Here is an 18,815-nt window from a genome sequence, read left to right as displayed (position 1 = left end):
GCATTTGCTTCTGTAACCACCAGTCTATATCTATCATCATTTCCTGAGTTAAAGAAATGTACTTCGACAATGGTTGACAGTTTTGTGACCATTGTCTCTTCAAACCCATTGTATTCTGCGTATGTGAAGACGAGTATTTTGGACTGTATATATGGCTGCTGACATATGTCCCAGGAGAGTTAGAACCTGACGTGTTGTTGGACTTAGCATACGTTTGAGGTTTCTTAACAGTTTCCTGAGAGTGACTGATCTGTCCCTTGGAAGAAAAGCTCTGCTTTGATATATGACCAGTTGAGCACCAATAAATTGAAGGGACTATGTAGGGGTGAGGTTGGATTTCTAGAAAGTGACCACGAGTCCCAACTCTTGAAGACATTGTATTGTCTGGTGAACCTGGGAACAAAGTGTCTCTGGATCTGATGCCACTAGAAGCCAATCGTCCAGATATGGAAATATTTGGATGCTTTGTTTCCTTGGGTGGGCTATCACCACTGCCATGCATTTTGTGAAAACACATTTTGTGAGTTCAGCCACTAGACCGAACGGTAGTACCTTGTATTGGTAGTGCTGACCCTTGAATTGGAAGCACAGGTATTGCCATGAAGCAGGATGCATCGGAATGTGAGTATAGGAATTCTTCAGATCTAGTCAACACATCCAATCACTGGGTTGGAGGAGGGGGAGGATGGACTTTAGGGATACCATCTTGAATTTCTCTCTCACTAGGTATTTGTTGAGTTTGTGTAAGTCCAAATTGGGACGTAGACCTCCCATCTTCTTGGGAATGAAGAAATATGGGGAGTAGAAACCTGTGTCCCATGATGATTGAGGTATTTTCTGTATTGCGTGTTTGAGTAGTTGAGTGATTTCCTGTGTTAATTGTAAGTTGTTCCTCTTGCCCTCTTTGGCATATGATAGGGAGGGAAGGGATAGTTTAGATGCAAAGTGAAGGTGATATCCCTGATGTATTATATCCAAGACCTAGCGGTCGGATGTGATCTGTGTCCACGCATAGCCGAAGGACTGTATTCTGTCTGCTATCACATTGGGAGGTGGTGGCCCTGCAGAATTCAAAAAGATGACAGTCTTTGGAGTAGATGCAGTTTGTCCCTGTGAGCGTTGGGCTCTAGGTCTGCTGCGTCTGGTTTGCTGCTGTGAAATCTGTGGTCGCTGTGGCTGTTGGTATGAGGGTATACGGAATGGTGGGTATGGCCAACGTTGCCTTCTCTGGAAAGGCTGTCTACGAGTCTGTGCATAACAACGCCTGAGAAAGGTGGTATATGCCAGAGGGTTGACTAATGACTGAACAGCCACAGATTGCTCTTTTAATTGTGATACCGTTTCTTGTAGACGACTTCCGAATAAATTGTCACCACGACAGGGCAGATTTGCTAATTTGTCATGGACATCGTCTCGTATGGCACTGGCTCAGAACCATGCAATTCTTCGAGCGGCTATTGCAGATGCGGAATTCCGGGAAGATGTTTCGAATGATTCATATACTGTTCTTAAAAGGTGGCGTAATCCCCTCCTCCATGTCTTGAATTGGCTGAGGGAGACCTGAAGTCGCCTCAGAGGTCAGTAGTAAGGTTTTTACCTGCTGTAAACAGTCGTACAAGTATTGAACAATATAGAACTGGTGCTGACCAATACGAGCTCCAAGCATTGATGACTGGAATGATTTCTTGGCAAAATCATCCAAGTACTTATGGTCTCTTCCTGGCGGGGCATTCGAGTGCATTCTCGTCTTTTTAGCCCGTTGCATTGCGGACTCCACCATAATAGATTGGTGTGGTAATTGTGGAGACTGTGGTAAAATTGAGACTGTTTCATCTTGTATTTAAGGTCTATCTTCCTAGATCACCGGTGTGATGTTAAAGGGTGTTTCCCAGGACTTTTCTAGCAGTGCATAGATGACCTTGTGTGATGGAAGGCTAGTAGGTTCAGTGGGAAGGTCGAATATTTTTAATAGCCCTAGCGTTTTTGACCTAGGGTCAGCTACCTTTTGCAACTCTAGGTGTAGAGCTGAACCCACTTTCTCAAATTTTGGGTAGGCCAGGTCTTCTGGCGGCGAGTATGGTTCTTGTGGTTCCTGCACAGGATCTGACAGGTATCCCGTTGAGGAGGTAGGAGAAGATGGAATAGATATTGGCTGTTGAGATAGCATGTGAGGACTTGGTTGTATTGGCTATTCTGGCATTGGAAATGATGGTCCAGGAGACAGTGGCGAAGTAGTTCTGGGTCGTTGAGGAGACAGTTCTCTCAAGTGTGTTGGAGACCTCTGTGGACTATGTGGTGGAAGCTGAGGAAGCTGATATGAGGCTTGTATGGAAGTGATAAGCCCAGTTAGCACAGTAGAAGTGTGTGCTATCACCTGTTGTGCTATGTCTGGCATCTGCAGAGTCTGTCCTCTGGGTAGAACTGTGTGAGGTAGGGGAGCCAATAGAGTATCTGGATCCGGTAGCTCCGGTCGGCAGGGTTGTGGTATTCTGTCCTCTAGTCTCCTTTTCTTATGAATAGGTTCCTGTGTGAGTGAGTCCTTGTGTCGTCTATGTGACACTGAGGATAAATCTGAGAATACTTGTAAGGAGGAAGACGAAGAAGGGGATGAATGGGAGGATACCTGCACCCAATTGTCTTCTGAAGCCGCAGGTGATGTCACAGTTCTATTACGACCAGATCCCTCCCGACAGTAGAGGTGAAAACTCTTGTGGGGTTGGATGCGCCGGGTGATGAGGCTCCTGAGGTTTGTACCAAATGTTTCCTCTTTGAGAATGCTTTGTTCGTAGAACGTCTTCAGATGGATGAGTTTTAGATGAGTGACTCTTCCCTGTGTCTTCTTGCGTTGACCCTGTTGGACTTTGTGCGCCTAGCTTCTGCGCCTTTTTTAATGGATGAGTCGATTTTGGTGCTGTAGGCATTGAGAGATACCTCAATTGATCTTCTTGTGCCGAGCTATGAGTCTTCTTGAATGGTTGCGCCGCCGATAGCAGAGACTGCGTCGATGGGTGCGTCGGCCAGTGCCCTGTCTTTGAAGGTTGTGCCGGCGTCGATGGGTGTGTCGAGGTGGACGCATGTAGCAGTCTTACCGATTTTTGTGTGGTACCCCAAAGGAAGAAGGGCTCTTTTTATGAGTGTTCCCTATGTTTCAGACCTTCACTCGAGCCCGAGGAGGTAGGGCCTAATGAAGCTGCTCTTTCTTTTTTTTTTTTTTTTAAATCGGCATTTGATGTTTCACCGGTCCCAGCGATGAATGCGGTTTGGAAGGGGGGGCATACGAGCCCCGAGCCAGTTTCAATCTTTCTAATTTTTCAGCCCTTTGGCATTGTACCCTGGGCGACATCCTTCCACAATGTTTACAAGTCTCCTGTTTATGGTCTAGGCCCAGACACAGTGACCGTCTATGATAAACATTATTTTGCCACAGGCGCATGGCTTAAACCCTGATGGCCTGGGCTTTGTCTTTCACCTCTTTCCATTGTTTTCTTTTCTTTTAACTTTGAAGTTGTTCTTGCTGAACAGATCCGAAGCTCCATGTGCGTTCCTGCGCGCGGAAAAAACAGACTGAGGAGAATCTGCTTTTCCTGCGCAGGAACTCACGCGCAGCCGCATAGAGCTAAACTCTGTGTAACAGCTTTGAGAAGCTCCGCCTCCCAGGCCTTGATGAACAGCCAGGACAGCATGGCTGATTCAAACCTGATATCGACGGGAAATAAGTTCTACAAGTGACATGAAACGTTTCACATTTATACCGGCCATAAAATAAGTGAAATTTTTGTATTTCATAAGATTCATCCTTACGCCATATTTAAGAAACTGCACTGTAATATGTATAACTCTGAAACCTTCTGGCCAAACCATATATTTCAAATTTCTCACACTTCAGTTTAACAGGCAGCCAGGCTTATGGGCAAGCTGATCATAATCACTAACCTTTACTCAGAATGCATATATGATTCAATTTTTTTCATAAAGTGCAATAAAATAAGGTGAACTTAAAAAACATTTCTATCAACTTATATCCAAAAGAAAAAAAAAAGGGGCAAAAGTCTGATTATTCAAGCTTTTTTAAAATAGCTAAGTCTTACAATAGATAATTCAGGGAAAGTGTAAAAAACTGCATGTGAACAGGACCACTGATTTTCTCAAAGGTAGCAGCACAATTTAGTATCTTTTACCTCTAACGTTTCCAGAAACAAGAGGTACTCATTTTCCCAGATTAGGTATTATTACTTACTCCTTTTGAAATGGGAAAAATACAACAAAATATTAAATAAAAGCAGATTTAGAATTGGCTAAATCATAAAATGGTTTCTTCAAGTTGAACAAAACATTTACCTGAGACAGGTCAATGAAATGGCTTGCCTCAGCCATCACCTTCACACGAAAATTAGTCCCATCGTCAGGACTGAGGGCATAACAGAAAACCTGTGATATACAATAATATGTTAAATGCTTCCCACTCCTCTGTAGTCACTTCAAAATTAACTTTCAAACAAGCAAGAAAAAACCCCCATCAAATGTACTGAACACCCTTTGACTGTCAATACAAACATCTTATCTTTAAGTAACGCACGGTAAATTTATTTAAATTCTTTTAATATACCGATGCGCAAAACCATGTATATTGTGTTGCACACCTATATATAAATCTATTGAAAAATTAAAGTTTTATACAGTAGAAATTGCCCAATTGAAGCAGACTGTTGACCATACTAATAAATTTTGCCTTTACTGTAATTTCCTTACTGGTGATCTTAGGTTTAATTTACATACTGTGTGGGAGAAGGTATGAAATTCCTTTACCCTCTCACACTACTCTTGCTCTTCTCCATCTCACCTGTCTTTGCCTCCCCCCCTCCTTGATTACTCTCAGCCTACATGTTCTCCTTTGCAGCCCCTCTTTGCCTTCCATCAGTCCTTCATAAAACCTACCTTTCTACCACTTGTCAGTTTCAGTGGCAATAATGGGCTGCACTGCTCTTAATGTTACCCTTCCCATGCTCTCCCTGTACTGCTGCCTACTTCTCCAGCACCCACAGCCCTTTGGATCAGAGGTCAGACTAGGCTATCAGTGATCTATTTGGTTGTCCCTTTGTGGGTCAAATATAGCCCATCAGTTTAAGAACCCTGCAGTAAAACATTACCAAGTTTAACATAAAATGTGTACATAAAATATACATGGTGCATTAGTTTTCTCCTCATCACTCCTTTCTCTTAACTACAACCATGAAGAATGATGGGAAACTGGCACTTGAACACAAAAGATGCAATAAACCAAGTCACAATTTATTATCTAGGTTCTTCAATCTTTGCTTTTCTCCAGCTCAGAAAAAAAGACATATCTTCATAAACCATATCTGACAAGTGGTATAATATTTCTTTACTTGAATTGCTAACAATTCGGATTAGTTGCCACTCTAGTATATAAAGGAAAATTGGTTCTTACCTAATTTTCGTTCCTGTAGTACTACGGATCAGTCCAGACAGTTGAGTTATGCCTCCCTTCCAGCAGATGGTCAGAGAACAAACTGAAAAGGCACCCCCTGATAACCCAGTGTGCCACCTGTGGTCCCTCAGTATAATGAATATCCAAGCAGAAAGAAAAAAACTCACCTTAACTGCAGAACAATTTAACAGCCAATGACTGGACCAAAAATCCATAACAAATGGTCCCAACATGGTCCGAACAGGCAGAACTAACTAGGAAGTTGTAAGGAGTGTAGATTGTTCCAACCTTACAGTTCAACGAACATTTTAGCATCTGAAATACTTCTGTGTATTACGCAAAGGAAAGAAAAGGAAAAACGACGGACTTACCCAATCATCTGGACGGGCATCTGGACTGATCCGTGGTACTTCAGGAACGAAAATTAGCAGGTAAGAACCAATTTTCCTTTCCCTGTACGTACCCGGATCAGTCCAGAAAGCTGGGACGTACCCAAGCTGCTTTAACTGGGGTGAGACCCGGTAAGTCCCGCTCGGAGCACTGCGCTACCAAAACAATCCGTATCTGGAACTTGGACGTCCAAGCGATAGTGCCTAGCAAAAGTATGCAGAGACTTCCAAGTCGCCGCTCGACAAATCTCCTGAGGAGAAACATTTTGACTCTCCGCCCAAGACGCCGCCTGAGATCTGAGAGAATGAGCCATAAGACCATCAGGTACCGGACGGCCCTTACATATGCACGCTGATGCAATGGCTTCCTTCAACCATCGGGCGATACTAGACTTGGATGCATTCTGCCCTTTCTTAGGGCCACTCCATAGAACAAAGAGATGGTCCGACAACCAAAAAGTATTAGTCACTTCCAAGTACCGAAGAAGGACTCGACAAAACGTCCAACCTTCGCAACTCCTGAGCCTGAGAGGAATCGTGATCCAAATCTGAGAAGGCCGGTAACTCAACAGACTGATTCAAATGAAACGCCGACACCACCTTCGGAAGGAAGGACGGAAGCTGGGATTCACCCCACTTATTGGCCATTAGTTCACTCTCAAGCAAGAGCGAGCTTTTAAAGGACAACTTCATAAGGTTAGAGTTTGAGGTTGTATCGTCCGACCAATTTCTCACCCAGAGTCGACACTTAGCTGTATTACCAAAGTCACCCCTCTAGCCTAGATGCAGACCAAATCGCAGCCCGCATCTGCCAAAAAGATGGCTGCTGGTTCCATCACTGCCCTGGAATTCACACCAGATACACTGACCCCCTGAAAGAGAAGTAAACAAGAGCGAGCCACCAGAGAACAACAGGAAACTATCTGCAAATTGCAATTGCTTCAAAAGCCCGCTTAAGGATTGCCTCAATTCTCCTATCCTGGGCATCCTTCAAGGCTGTTTCCCCCTTCTACGGGGATAGTTGTCTGCTTGGTAATGGCATACACAAGCGCAACAAACTTCGGAAAGCACAATTGCTCTCTCGCAGCTGGAGCCAGGGAATACAGTCCTAAGATTTGTCCCCTTTAAAATTAGCTTCTGGGGTGCCCCATTCAAGATCAATAAATTCTTGAATAACCTCCATAATAAGGAAGAAACAAGAGGCTTTATGCAAAGAAATCTAAATGGGACCTTACTTTGGCTCTCTGAGCCAAAGTAAGCCCCCGGAGCTCCCAGCATCTTCAATGTCTGGGAAATCTCTATGAAAGAAACTCAACATAGTTCTATACGGCTCCAAACCTGGAGGAATTTCCCATCTAGCAGGGAGGAAGTATTGGCTTCATCATCTGTGCCATCTGGGTCACTGTCGGGGAGGACCGGAGCAGATCTAGGCTTCATCTGATGCTTACCCATAGCATCAGGTGTGCAGGAATCCGCAGCCTGTGATCCTGACTTGTCAAGATTGGCAGGGGCCATGGACTTCACCTGAAGAAAGGACTGCATTCCTTGAAAAAATTCTACCCAAGAAAAGGCAGAGGGATCCATGCCAAAACCAGGAGACATCAGACCCGTGTCCACTGAACTACCTTCCCCCGCTGACGAACCAGTTAGGGGAGTCCCAAAATCAGGTGACATCTCTGGCAGCTTTCTCCATTCCTGCAACAGGCTGGGAAGAACCCAGCTAAGTAAAATCAGACCGAGGCAATTCTCCCTAAATCTCCAAATAGCACCGACACAAGTTAGAGAGAACACCAAGTTGGGATGCCCGAATATGACAAGCAACACATAGGGCAAGGCGCTCACTGTGTCTTGATAAGTGCACAAACTGAGCTCCTACCAGGACGTTCAGAAAGTGTGCACAATTAAGAGCATGCTTATGTGTGCGCACACAACTGGGATACAGAGCGCTGTCCTTACCTGGCTTATTGTCCGCAAGGTCTGAGACCTACTGAATGTACAAGACCTGTAACTAATCAAACTGGTGGAGGAGTGAAAACAGAGAGCCTGAGAAAACTGGGGAGTTGACTTTTTATCCTCTGGTAATTTCGACTCTTCCCACTGATCCATCTTCTATAAGTCCTCTCCAAACAACGAGTGCACTTTAAAAAGGAACTTGTAAAGTTTAACTTCGAAATAGTATCAGACCAGTTTTGCAGCCAAAGGAGCCTTTGGGCTGCAGTCACTGAAGACACTCCATGAGCCGCAGTACATGCCAAGTCATAGGCTGCATCTGCTAGGAAGGCAGCACCCAGTTCCAGGTATGGGCCATTTTCTCCCAGAGCTTATTGTGCCCTCCTGGGCCAACTGTAAACCAGCCCTGGCCACCATACATCAGCAAGCAGAGATTTGGAGATTCATGGCCATTGCTTCAAAGGTCTGCTTCAAAACTATTTCAATCTTCCAGTCTTGTGGGTCCTTTAAAGCTGCACCTCCTACCGGAATAGTAGTCCGCTTCGTCACCGCACAGACCAAGGCGTCCATCTTGGGAAAACTGAGTTGCATCCTAGTTTTAGGGATCATAGGATACAATCCTGCTAAAGAGTGACTGCCTCGTGTAGAGGAAAAAAAAAAACAGGATGCCTTGCACAAGCTAACTATTACTGTGTTCTTCTTCGGATCCTTAGCTGCTGCTGGCAAGATCTCCTCACACCCAAGGGTCTTCAAGGTCTGCAAAGTAAAACCGGACATCTCGTTCCTGTGAAAGAGCTGAAGCCCACCACCCCCCACCCCCTCCTGAGAAGAGACAAGGACTCTTTGGAACGCTTCCTAGGCCCAGAGGAGGGAGGTTTCTGGAGTGAGCAATACCTAGCTTCCTCCCAGGGCCCCTTCCTGCCCCTGGCAGAAAGCCTGCAGGCCCTTAATTTCCACCCAGGGAAAGATCCATCCCAGGGGTAGGTAAAACCTTTTCTGAATCGATTTCCAAGGAAATTGGTAGGAGAGGAGGCTGAGATGACTCCTCACCCTCCATGGAAGGAGCAACCACCATATCTTTCTTGTAAAACTGGAGTATTTGAAGTATCTGCAGGGACAAATTCCTGTGAGGAGACATCACCCTGGACCTCCACACACTTTTGGATTTCCTGGGACTAAGCACCCTCATATGGCATGCAGAGAAGACACGACGCTTCTTCCCGTGCTACTACCGATGCCATCTCACTCTCTCTCGCTCTCTTCCCCAGATAACTGAGCAAACGCTTCCCACCGCATGTCTCAGCAGCTCCGGCAAACCCCTAAAATGGCACCTGCTGCATTGTCCCTGGACTGCCGCGTTAATCCCAGCCGGTTTAAGAACAGCACTCCTCGACCACAAGATATGGTGCTGCCACAATTGCAACTGCCTCATTGACTGGCCTTATTACAAAGTGTGTTGGTACCCGCTCTCAGCACTGCCTAATGCGCGTGCAAATTTTGTTTTTTAAATCAAAACTTTCTTGCCAGATGCGCTGAAAGGACTTAACCTGCCCGCAGCAGACAGAATGGCAGAGAGCAAAGAGAAGAGAGAACCACCAGAGAAAGCGCAGTTGCTTACCTGTAACAGGTGTTCTCCTAGGACAGCAGGATGTTAGTCTTCACATGTGGGTGACATCATTTGATGGAGCCTGGCATGGAAAACATTTGTCAAAGTTTCTAGAAGCTTCGACCAGCACACTGAGCATGCCCAGCCTGCTGCTATCCGTGCGTCCATGCGAGGTCCCCCTTCAGTCTCGCAACAGATGAAAATATGAGTGAAGGGAGAACCCAACTCCATGGGGAGGCGGGCAGGATTCCCAAGGACTAACATCCTGCTGTCCTAGGAGAACACCTGTTCTAGGAGAAAGCGCAGTTGCTTACCTACACTGTCCTGGCACCCGTTCTTGTCCAAGCAGTAATGAGCCGCAAACGTGTGAAGGGAACTCCAGGTTGCGGCTCGGCAAATTTCGATGATGGGGCTGCACGTAAAAGGGCCACCGATGTTGCCATAGCCCACACAGAGTGAGTCTTTACTTTTCTGGCTAGCGGGAGGCCTGCCTGCGCATAGGAAAGGCAATGAAATCCGCCAACCACTTCGATAAGGTCTGTTTATCCATCGCTATTCCCAAGAGGTTGGAATCAAAGGACACGAAGAACTGGGTGGACTGCCTATGGCCAGCTGTGCAATCCAGGTAAAAAGCAGAGGTCCTTTTGCAGTCCAAGATATGAAGAGCCCATTCCCCCCCCTGAGTGGGAATGAGGCCTCAGAAAGAAGGTGGGTAAAACGATGGACTGATTGAGGTGGAAATCAGTCACTACCTCGGACAGAAACTTAGGATGCGTACACAAGACTACATGATCGTGGAAGAACCTCGTGTGTGGCGGGAACATAACCAGAGCTTAACGTTCTGGTTTTGTACCTGCCACACACGAGACTGAGCTGAAGTAATTGCCACCAGGAATATGAATTTCCAGGTGAGGAACTTAAGGGCGCAGGACTGCAACAGTTCAAAGAGAGTGCATGACAACGCGCTGATGTTATACTCATAGCTTTGCTCAGGCACCAGCCATTCAGTTTTTGTCTCCAGCAGGTGACCTTCGGCAAGTCACTTTACCCTCCACTGCCTCAGGCACAAGCTTAGATTGTTATCCCTCTGGGGATAGGGAAATACCTACAGTATCTGAATGTAAACTGATGTGATCTCAGATCGAATGCCTTCTGAGTCACCAACACTGTCCCTCCAGTCCTCTCCTCTAGAGAAATACTTGTGGCATTTCTTGTTCAAAAAACAACTTGGGTTTCGTTACAGGTGGTACCTACAACAGAGGGGCCTGAGGGACCATCGGGGGGCTAAGTAGAGACCTCTCCTCCCATAGCAACTGTACCTCTCCCCTCCAGCCCTTCACTGCACAGGAGTGGTGCAGGATTAGGCCAAAAACAGAGGAAAACACATGGTCCATGACTAAAGTAGGTACAAATGACCCAGGTAAATTGTACAGAGAAAACTCTGAACCCATGGAAAAATGGCAAGAATGGTCCAGGGCTACAGCAGGAGAAGCATACTGCACAGAAAACATGGCCACCATTCTCGCTAAAACTTCTGTTTGTTCGAAGGCCTCTCCACCTTCTGCTACTACATTTCGAGCCTCCTTTTCACTCTCCTGAGCTCAATCGGGCAAGGTATGCTGACTCAGCATCTGCTCTCTGGGAACCCCCCTTATACCGGCAGGCAATCTGCATAAGGAGCTGACCACACCCCTCTGGTGCCAGCACCCATGAAGACTGCATCACCAACTCTCCGCAGCCGTACCCCCATAAAAAAAAGATGGCCACGTTGTTTCTGCACAAGCCAGAGGCAAATCCACTGCAGTCAGAGGCCTTTTAAATATGGGCTGCATTGTGGGACTTGTTTTATTTTAATTTTTATGCAGATATCTTTTCAACAAAACATTGATCCGTTCTGGCCAGCCAGGAAGTAATGAGGCAGTACTGCCCACTCAGGGTACTCTCACTACTGGTTTGGGAATTCTAAGCCCCCCTACCCTGTCAGTTCTCAGAGGAAAAGGAAGAGCAGCCAAATCTAGACTGTCATCCTGATGTCCATCCCTCTACGCAGGCCAGCTCATGAAAGGGAAAAGCAGACCTAGGCTGTTGCCCTAAGAGACTTGTCTCTTTGCGTGCTGCACCATAGCAGACATGTGCTACCGTCTGCAGGAGACAGGTTCTTCTGCTGCAAGACTATATAGTAAGCATGTCAGATAGAGAAAATGTGTTCTCAGTCTTTAGTAGGAAGGCATAACCCATATGTCTGGACTGGTGTGTCAGAATAAGAAGGCCTCTGACTCCACCTGCTGGAAGGGAGACATAACCCTACTGTCTGGACTGATCCTGGTACGTACAGGGAAACACAGATTTCTCAAAAAAATAAATTAAAAAAAGAGCAAAGTTTCTGCACTGGTCTGAGTTTTAAACATACCTTTTGGACAACCGCTTAAATGAAGGATAAACAAACTAGCATCGAGCTGTATCTCTAGATCTTACTTTCTAAGCACAGCCCACCATAACTTCATTTAATCTTAAAGAGTAAGGGGACAGAATCCTCCTCCATTAATGAATAGGATTTCTATTTTTTTCCATGCAAGACCAGATAACTGCCTAGTAACTAGTCTGAAATTTCTTCTAATCCTCAGGACTTAGACTGTAAATCAGCTTGGACAGGAAAATAAACTACTGTTATTTATTATTTAGTTATTTAAGAGTTTTTATATACCGTCATTAAGTTATTCACCATCATAACGGTTTACAATAGGGCACCAATATAAAATAAAATATGGGTCGTACATTGCATAGGTGGTGCCATTAGTATTCGGTAACAATAAGGTGTTTATTTGGGGAATGAGTGTTGCATAGCAATGTGTCCTGAAAGGTTGCCTACAGTTAAAAAAAGGTTGAAATAATTCAGCAAGGATCGTTAAATTAGGTATTCGGTGCTTTATGCCGCATATCTTTGCTTGGTTTCCTGCATCAATTTTCTTTCTTGAAGGCTTGTATAAAAAGCCAGGTTTTGAGCTGCGTTTTGAAAAGTTTATGATTGCTCTGGAGTCTAAGGTCAAGGGGCATGGAGTTCCATAGTATGGGACCGGCTACAGACAGAGCTCGGTCCCTCACTTGGGTAAGTCTTGCGGACATGGGACATGTACTCTAAATGCTGTGTTCAGCCATTCTGCTTTATCGTCGTGGATAAGTTTGTGTATTAAGCACAAACTTATCCTGAATTTTAACTTGCCTTGAGATCAGATTTGGAATAGGCAAATATTTAAATCTAAAATCCAATTCAAATTACTAAGAAATCCTAGTCACTGCAAGATCAGGTCCAGCTGGTATCACCAACTGGACATTATCCATATGAAGTTAACATTCTGGATAAGGCTCCCCAAGGGCTACATAAAAAAAAGAGTGGCGACACTGGAGAACCCTAGCCGACCCCACACTGAACCTCTTAGCCCAGTGATGTCCCTCTAACTGCAGATGACCTCTCAAAAACAAAATGAAGAAACGCATGCGGCAATTACCCCTTTCCGCCCCACCGCTTATGTCTGAGAATCTCATGGTTTATTGTGCTAGAGAGTCACCAAGACATTGATGAACAGCACAGATGCTGATGAACAGTGTTCTGTATTGAGAATGTAACTTCCACAGAACAAACTTGCTATCAGAATGCATAATTATGTATTTCACCAATTCAGGAAGTATATTCTTCCCAGTCTGACTACCTGAATCAAGATGTGAGAGATTCCATTTTGAAAGTTCAAGTCCAAAACTGTTCTATTTAGTCTTCTCAAGCCAACAAAAGTCTGAATCCATTTAATTTTGTAAAGAAAAAATTAAATAAACCCCTGCAAACCTTTCCTATTTCATCTTTTTCTTTATTTTCTAGGGGTGAGAAGGGCTGCTTTCTAAAAAGGTTATAACAACTCCCACTACTAGAGCTTTAACTGCTGGAGTCATTCCTTGCACTAGTCAATGTGGAGGCACTCTAATCCTCCACTACTGCTAAAAGCTCTGGTTTTCAGGATACCTGCAATGAATACGCGAATAGATTTTTATACATTGAAGCCAGTGCATGCAGGTCTCCTTCATGCACCCATTGTAGACATCCTGAAAACCCAACCTGTTTGTAGTACTTGAAGACCAGAGTTGCAAACCCCCGAGCAAGACCAAGAATGGAGAAGAAACCAAAGGAAGAGATGCCTAAGAAATAAGGCAGGTGACAGCTTTCTGCAGCTAATGTATTACTCTCCAAGTGCCAGTAACTCATTAGTACCAAAGGTTGGCCAGTGTCACAAAATGTTTAGCTGTGTCACATTTTGATCTTGATATTTGTGCTTAAACAAGCCATTCTTACCTCAAACTTGTCTGAGTTGTGCATGCCAGGAATAGACTGCATGAGATGAGAGGTTGGATGATTCCCAAAGTCAGAACTAACATATCCCACACGCAGCCGTCCCTCACTAGCTTTCAGGTCCTTTGGATGCTCATATGGTGGCTTGTGAAGAACATTAATCTGTCAATATAACCAGAAAATTATTTGCAACAACACCACATGCTTTCCCCAACTGGATTTCCACCCCCAACAAACCTTTTTATTCAACTATTGCCATTTCTGGCCCATGTGGTCAATCCTATTGTTATAACAATCTGATTACTTGCAAGAGACTGAAGCACTTGAATTTAAAATTTTACAATTAAAATCATTTGCTTTGAATATCTTGACATCATAAAATTATCATTTACTGTTACACCATTAACAGGTAAGTACCAATGGACCTGCCCAAGATGTCTAAGTGTCATCCTCTATTTCTCTACCATTAGGTAGATAAGCATTTAAATTTCCACACGAAACTAACACCTCCTCCTTCATCCTGAACTGCTCAACACCGTTCCTACCAGTACTTTCAAGATCTGTCCCAAGCAGGTTTATATTCTGCTACAATGCTTGTTGCCAATGCCTATGCTCGTAAGCCACTACTGAAACCTGGATTCCTGACTCAGACTATTTCTTCTCCCAGTCTGTTTTCCTCTGTCTCATAAGAACATAACTTTTGCCATGCTGGATCAGTCCAAAGGTCCATGAAGCCCAGCATCCTGTTTCCAAGAGTCCAGTCTAGGTCACAAGTATCTGGCAGGATCCCAAGTTCAAAAGATTCCATGTTTAACCCAAGGACAAGAAGTTGATTTTCCCAGGTCTACCTTAATAATGGTTGATGGACTTTTCTTCCAGGAACTCATCCAAACCTTTTTTTAAACCCAGCTACACCTGCTATTTGACATTTGTCAACTATCTATGGTACCTGAAGCCTGGAGGGGTGCCAATGTAATGTCAATTTTTAAAGAGGGATCAAGGAGTGATCCAGGAAACTATAGACCAGCAAGTCTGACATCTATGCCAGGCAAAATGGTAGAAACTATCAAAGAAAAAACTGCTGAACGTATAGATAGGCACAGTTTAATGGGACACAGCCAACATGGATTTAATCAAGGGAAGTCTTGTTTCACAAATTTGCTACTTTTTTTTTTTTGAGGGCGTAAACATGTGGATAAAGGCAAACTTGTAGATGTAGTGTATTTGGATTTTCAGAAGGCATTTGACAAAGTCCCAAATGAGAAGCTTCTAAGAAAACTAAAAAAAAAAAGTAATGAAGAGGAGGCGATGTCCTTTTGTGGATTGTGAACTGGTTAAAAGATAGGAAACAGAAAGTAGGATTAAATGGTCAATTTTCTCAGTGGAAAAAGGCAAACAGTGGAGTGCATCAGGGATCTGTACTTGGACCGGTACTTTTCAAAATATTTATAAATGATCTGGAAAAGGATACAACAAGAGAGGTGATCAGATTTGCAGATGACAGTTATTTGGAGTAGTTAAATCACAAGCAGATTGTGATAAATTGCAGGAGTATCTTGTAAGACTGTAAGCTTGGGCATCCAAATGGCAGATGAAATTTAATGTGGATAAGTGCAAGGTGATGCATATAGGGAAAAATAACCCAAGCTATAGTTACACAATGTTAGGTTCCATATTAGAAGTTACCACCCAGGAAAGATCTAGGCATCAGTGGATAATACATTGAAATAGTCTGCTCAGTGTGCTGCAGCAGTAAATAAGGAAAACAGAACGTTAGGAATTATTAGGAAGGGAATGGCGAATAAATCAGAGAATATCAATGCCTCTATCGCTCCATAGTAAGACTGCACTTGAATACTGTGTGCCGTTCTGGTCGCCTCATCTCAAAAAAGATATGGTTGCATTGGAGAAGGTACAGAGGAGGGTGACCAAAATGTTGAATGGAATGGCTCCCCTATGAGGATAAGCTAAAGAGATTAAGGCTGTTCATCTTGGAGAAGGGGGGATATGAGTGTTCTACAAAATCATGGAAAGACTTGAACGGGTTAATATGAATCTATTATTTACTCTTTCAGATAATAAAAGGACTAGAGGACATTCCATGAAATTAACCAGTAGCACATTTAAAATAAATTGGAGAAAATTCTTTCACTCAATGCACAATTAAGCTCTGGAATTCATTGCCAAAGGTTGTGTAAGGCAGCGTAGCTGGGTTTAAAATAGGTTTAGATAACTTCCAGGAGAAGTCCATAAACTGCTATCAATAGGGAATAGCCACTGCTTGTTGCCATCATTAGTAGCGTGGGATCTATTTAATGTTTGGATACTTGCCAGGTACTTCTGACAGATTGGCAACTTCTGGAAACAAGATACTGGGCTTGATGCACATTTGGTCTGACCCCAGATGGCATTTCTATTGCTGAGCCTGCAATAATGTGAAACAGATAACGCTCGAAGATGTTCTGTCCACCGAAGGGTGTCCATTTCTTGAGAAACCCTCCCATATGATTTATGTAGGCTAACACAATGGCGTTGTCCAACTTCACCTCCACACCTCTCCTGCTCAGATGGTTCGCAAACCTGAGCAATGCCAACCGAATCGCTCGAGCCTCCAACAGATTGATGGACCAGCCCATCTCCTCTGGGGGACCATTTCCCTTGCGCCACCAATTCCTGGCAGTGGGCTCCTCTGCCTTGGAGGCTCGCATCCATGTTGACCACTATCCAATTGGGAACGTCTAGATCTCTTCCACTGGTGAAATGATCCCTCTGCAGCCACGAAGAGAATTCCTGCTTCACTGCCAATGGGAGAGGCAGCCAGATCGAATATGCCTGTGATTGGGGGTTCCACTGCAAGAGTAATGTTCTTTGAAGCAGCTTCATGTGCACCCTGGCTCATGGAACCAACTCCAAGGTCACTGCCATGGAGCCTAATGTCTGCAGGTAAGCCCACACAGACAGCTGATCTGCCATTCGCAGGGCTTGAGTCTGTCTCTAAAGCTTCTGGATGCGCTGCTCTGGAAGAAACCCCTTACCCTGAGCTGTATTTAACTGGGCTGAGAGGGTTGTAGCTGATCTTGGCCAGATTGACTACCCAGAGTTCCCGCAGCAACTGAACCATTCTGGAAGACACTATTCGACTCTCTTCCATTGACTTTGCTCCGATTAATCAAGATGTCCTCTTTGCGCAGTGCAGCTGCCACCACCACCATCATGGCCTTTGTCAAAGGTTCTGGGTGCAGAAACCAGCACAAATGACAAGGCCTGAAACTGGAAATGGCAAAGCACAAAAAACGCTGGTGTTCCAGCTGAATGGGAATGTGAAGATAAGCTTCCATCAGATCCAGGGAAATGAAACTCTTCCCTTCTGCACCACCATGATCCCCAAACGCAAGGTTTCCATCCTAAAGTGGGTAACCCGCAAACACTGGTTGACTCTTTTCAGATCCAAAATTGAACGAAAGGTTCCTTCCTTTTTGAGGAAGTAAATGGAATATTGACCCGTACCTTCCTGTTCCTGTGGAACAGGAACTATGGTTCTCGACAATCAACCACTGCAATGTGGTACGTAACGTCCCTTTTTTACAACGGAATTTCATGGGGAAACCATAAACGCATCTATAACCAGTCAGTCAATGAAACTCTAGGGCAAGGCCATTTTTGAGTACATTAAGCACCCACTGAAAGGAAGTGATCTGGGTCCACCTTTGATAGAAATGAGAAAGGCATCCGCCTATCTCAGGTACCAGAGGCTGGACCCCCAAATCTTCATTGAGAAAAATGAGAGGTTTTGGAACCAGAATTCCCATCCTTTCCAGTCTTTGACTGAATGGACTGTGACCTTCCGAAGGAGCGAGACCTGACTCCCGGACTCCCTGTTTGAATGAAAATGCTGGGGGGGGGGGGGGGGGGGGTGTCATGGAAATGCATGCTAGTAAAAGGAAGACTGCAATGCTGGTTTCTTGTCCTCCAGCAGGCAAGGTATCTTGGAATCACCGCACTATCGTCATCTTCAACTCCTCCCTGAACAGAAGGCAACCCTTAAAGGGCAACTTTGTTAACTTTGACAGAGATAGTATCGACCGACCAGTTGCACAGCTAAAACAAATGTCACGCTGCCAACACTAATGACAGATCTCAATAGCCATGCCTACCAGATCATAACCTGCATCTGCTAGGAAGACGGCTCCAGGCTCCCAGAAAGACTTACTGTCAGCTGGCATGTTCAATATATATATAAATATATATAAATGATCTGGAAAGGAATACGACGAGTGAGGTTATCAAATTTGCGGATGATACAAAATTATTCAGAGTAGTTAAATCATAAGCAGACTGTGATACATTACAGGAGGACCTTGCAAGACTGGAAGATTGGGTATCCAAATGGCAGATGAAATTTAATGTGGACAAGTGCAAGATGTTGCATATAGGGAAAAATAACCCTTGCTGTAGTTACACGGTTAGGTTCCATATTAGGAGCTACTACCCAGGAAAAAGATCTAGGCATCATAGTGGATAATAATTTAAAATTGTCTGCTCAGTGTGCTGCAGCAGTCAAAAAAGCAAACAATGTTAGGAATTATTAGGAAGGGAATGGTTAATAAAACGGAAAATGTCATAATTCCTCTATATCGCTCCATGGTGAGACCACACCTTGAATACTGTGTACAATTCTGATCGCCGCATCTCAAAAAAGATATAGTTGTGACAGAGAAGGTACAGAGAAGGGCAACCAAAATGATAAAGGGGATGGAACAGCTCCCCTATGAGGAGAGGCTGAAGAGGTTGGGGCTGTTCAGCTTGGAGAAGAGACGGCTGAGGGGGGATATGATAGAGGTCTTGAACGAGTAGATGTGAATCGGTTATTTATACTTTCGAATAATAGACAGACTAGGGGGCATTCCATGAAGTTAAGTAGCACTTTTAAGACTAATCGGAGAAAATTCTTTTTCACTCAATGTACAATAAAGCTCTGGAATTTGTTGCCAGAGGATGTGGTTAGTGCAGCTAGTGTAGCTGGGTTCAAAAAAGGTTTGGATAATTTCTTGGAGGAGAAGTCCATTAACGGATATTAATCAAGTT

General features: G+C 44.4%; 1 protein-coding gene across 5 annotated transcripts in view; it reads right to left on the bottom strand.

Moving 5' to 3' along the window:
• OGT (O-linked N-acetylglucosamine (GlcNAc) transferase) overlaps window positions 1-18,815 on the bottom strand; it is a 323,288-nt gene that overhangs the window by 99,591 nt on the left and 204,882 nt on the right. For all 5 annotated transcript variants that reach the window (XM_029607212.1, XM_029607214.1, XM_029607213.1 and 2 more), the window contains 2 exons: window positions 13,734-13,892; window positions 4,339-4,428 (listed from right to left, as the gene is read on the bottom strand). In XM_029607212.1, coding sequence (XP_029463072.1) covers window positions 4,339-4,428; window positions 13,734-13,892 — 249 coding nt within the window. The remainder of the gene's footprint in view (window positions 1-4,338; window positions 4,429-13,733; window positions 13,893-18,815) is intronic.

Source organism: Rhinatrema bivittatum, chromosome 6 (genome assembly GCF_901001135.1).
Source record: "Rhinatrema bivittatum chromosome 6, aRhiBiv1.1, whole genome shotgun sequence".
Classification (NCBI taxonomy): Eukaryota; Metazoa; Chordata; class Amphibia; order Gymnophiona; family Rhinatrematidae; genus Rhinatrema; species Rhinatrema bivittatum.
This window is presented reverse-complemented; position numbering and strand designations above follow the sequence as displayed.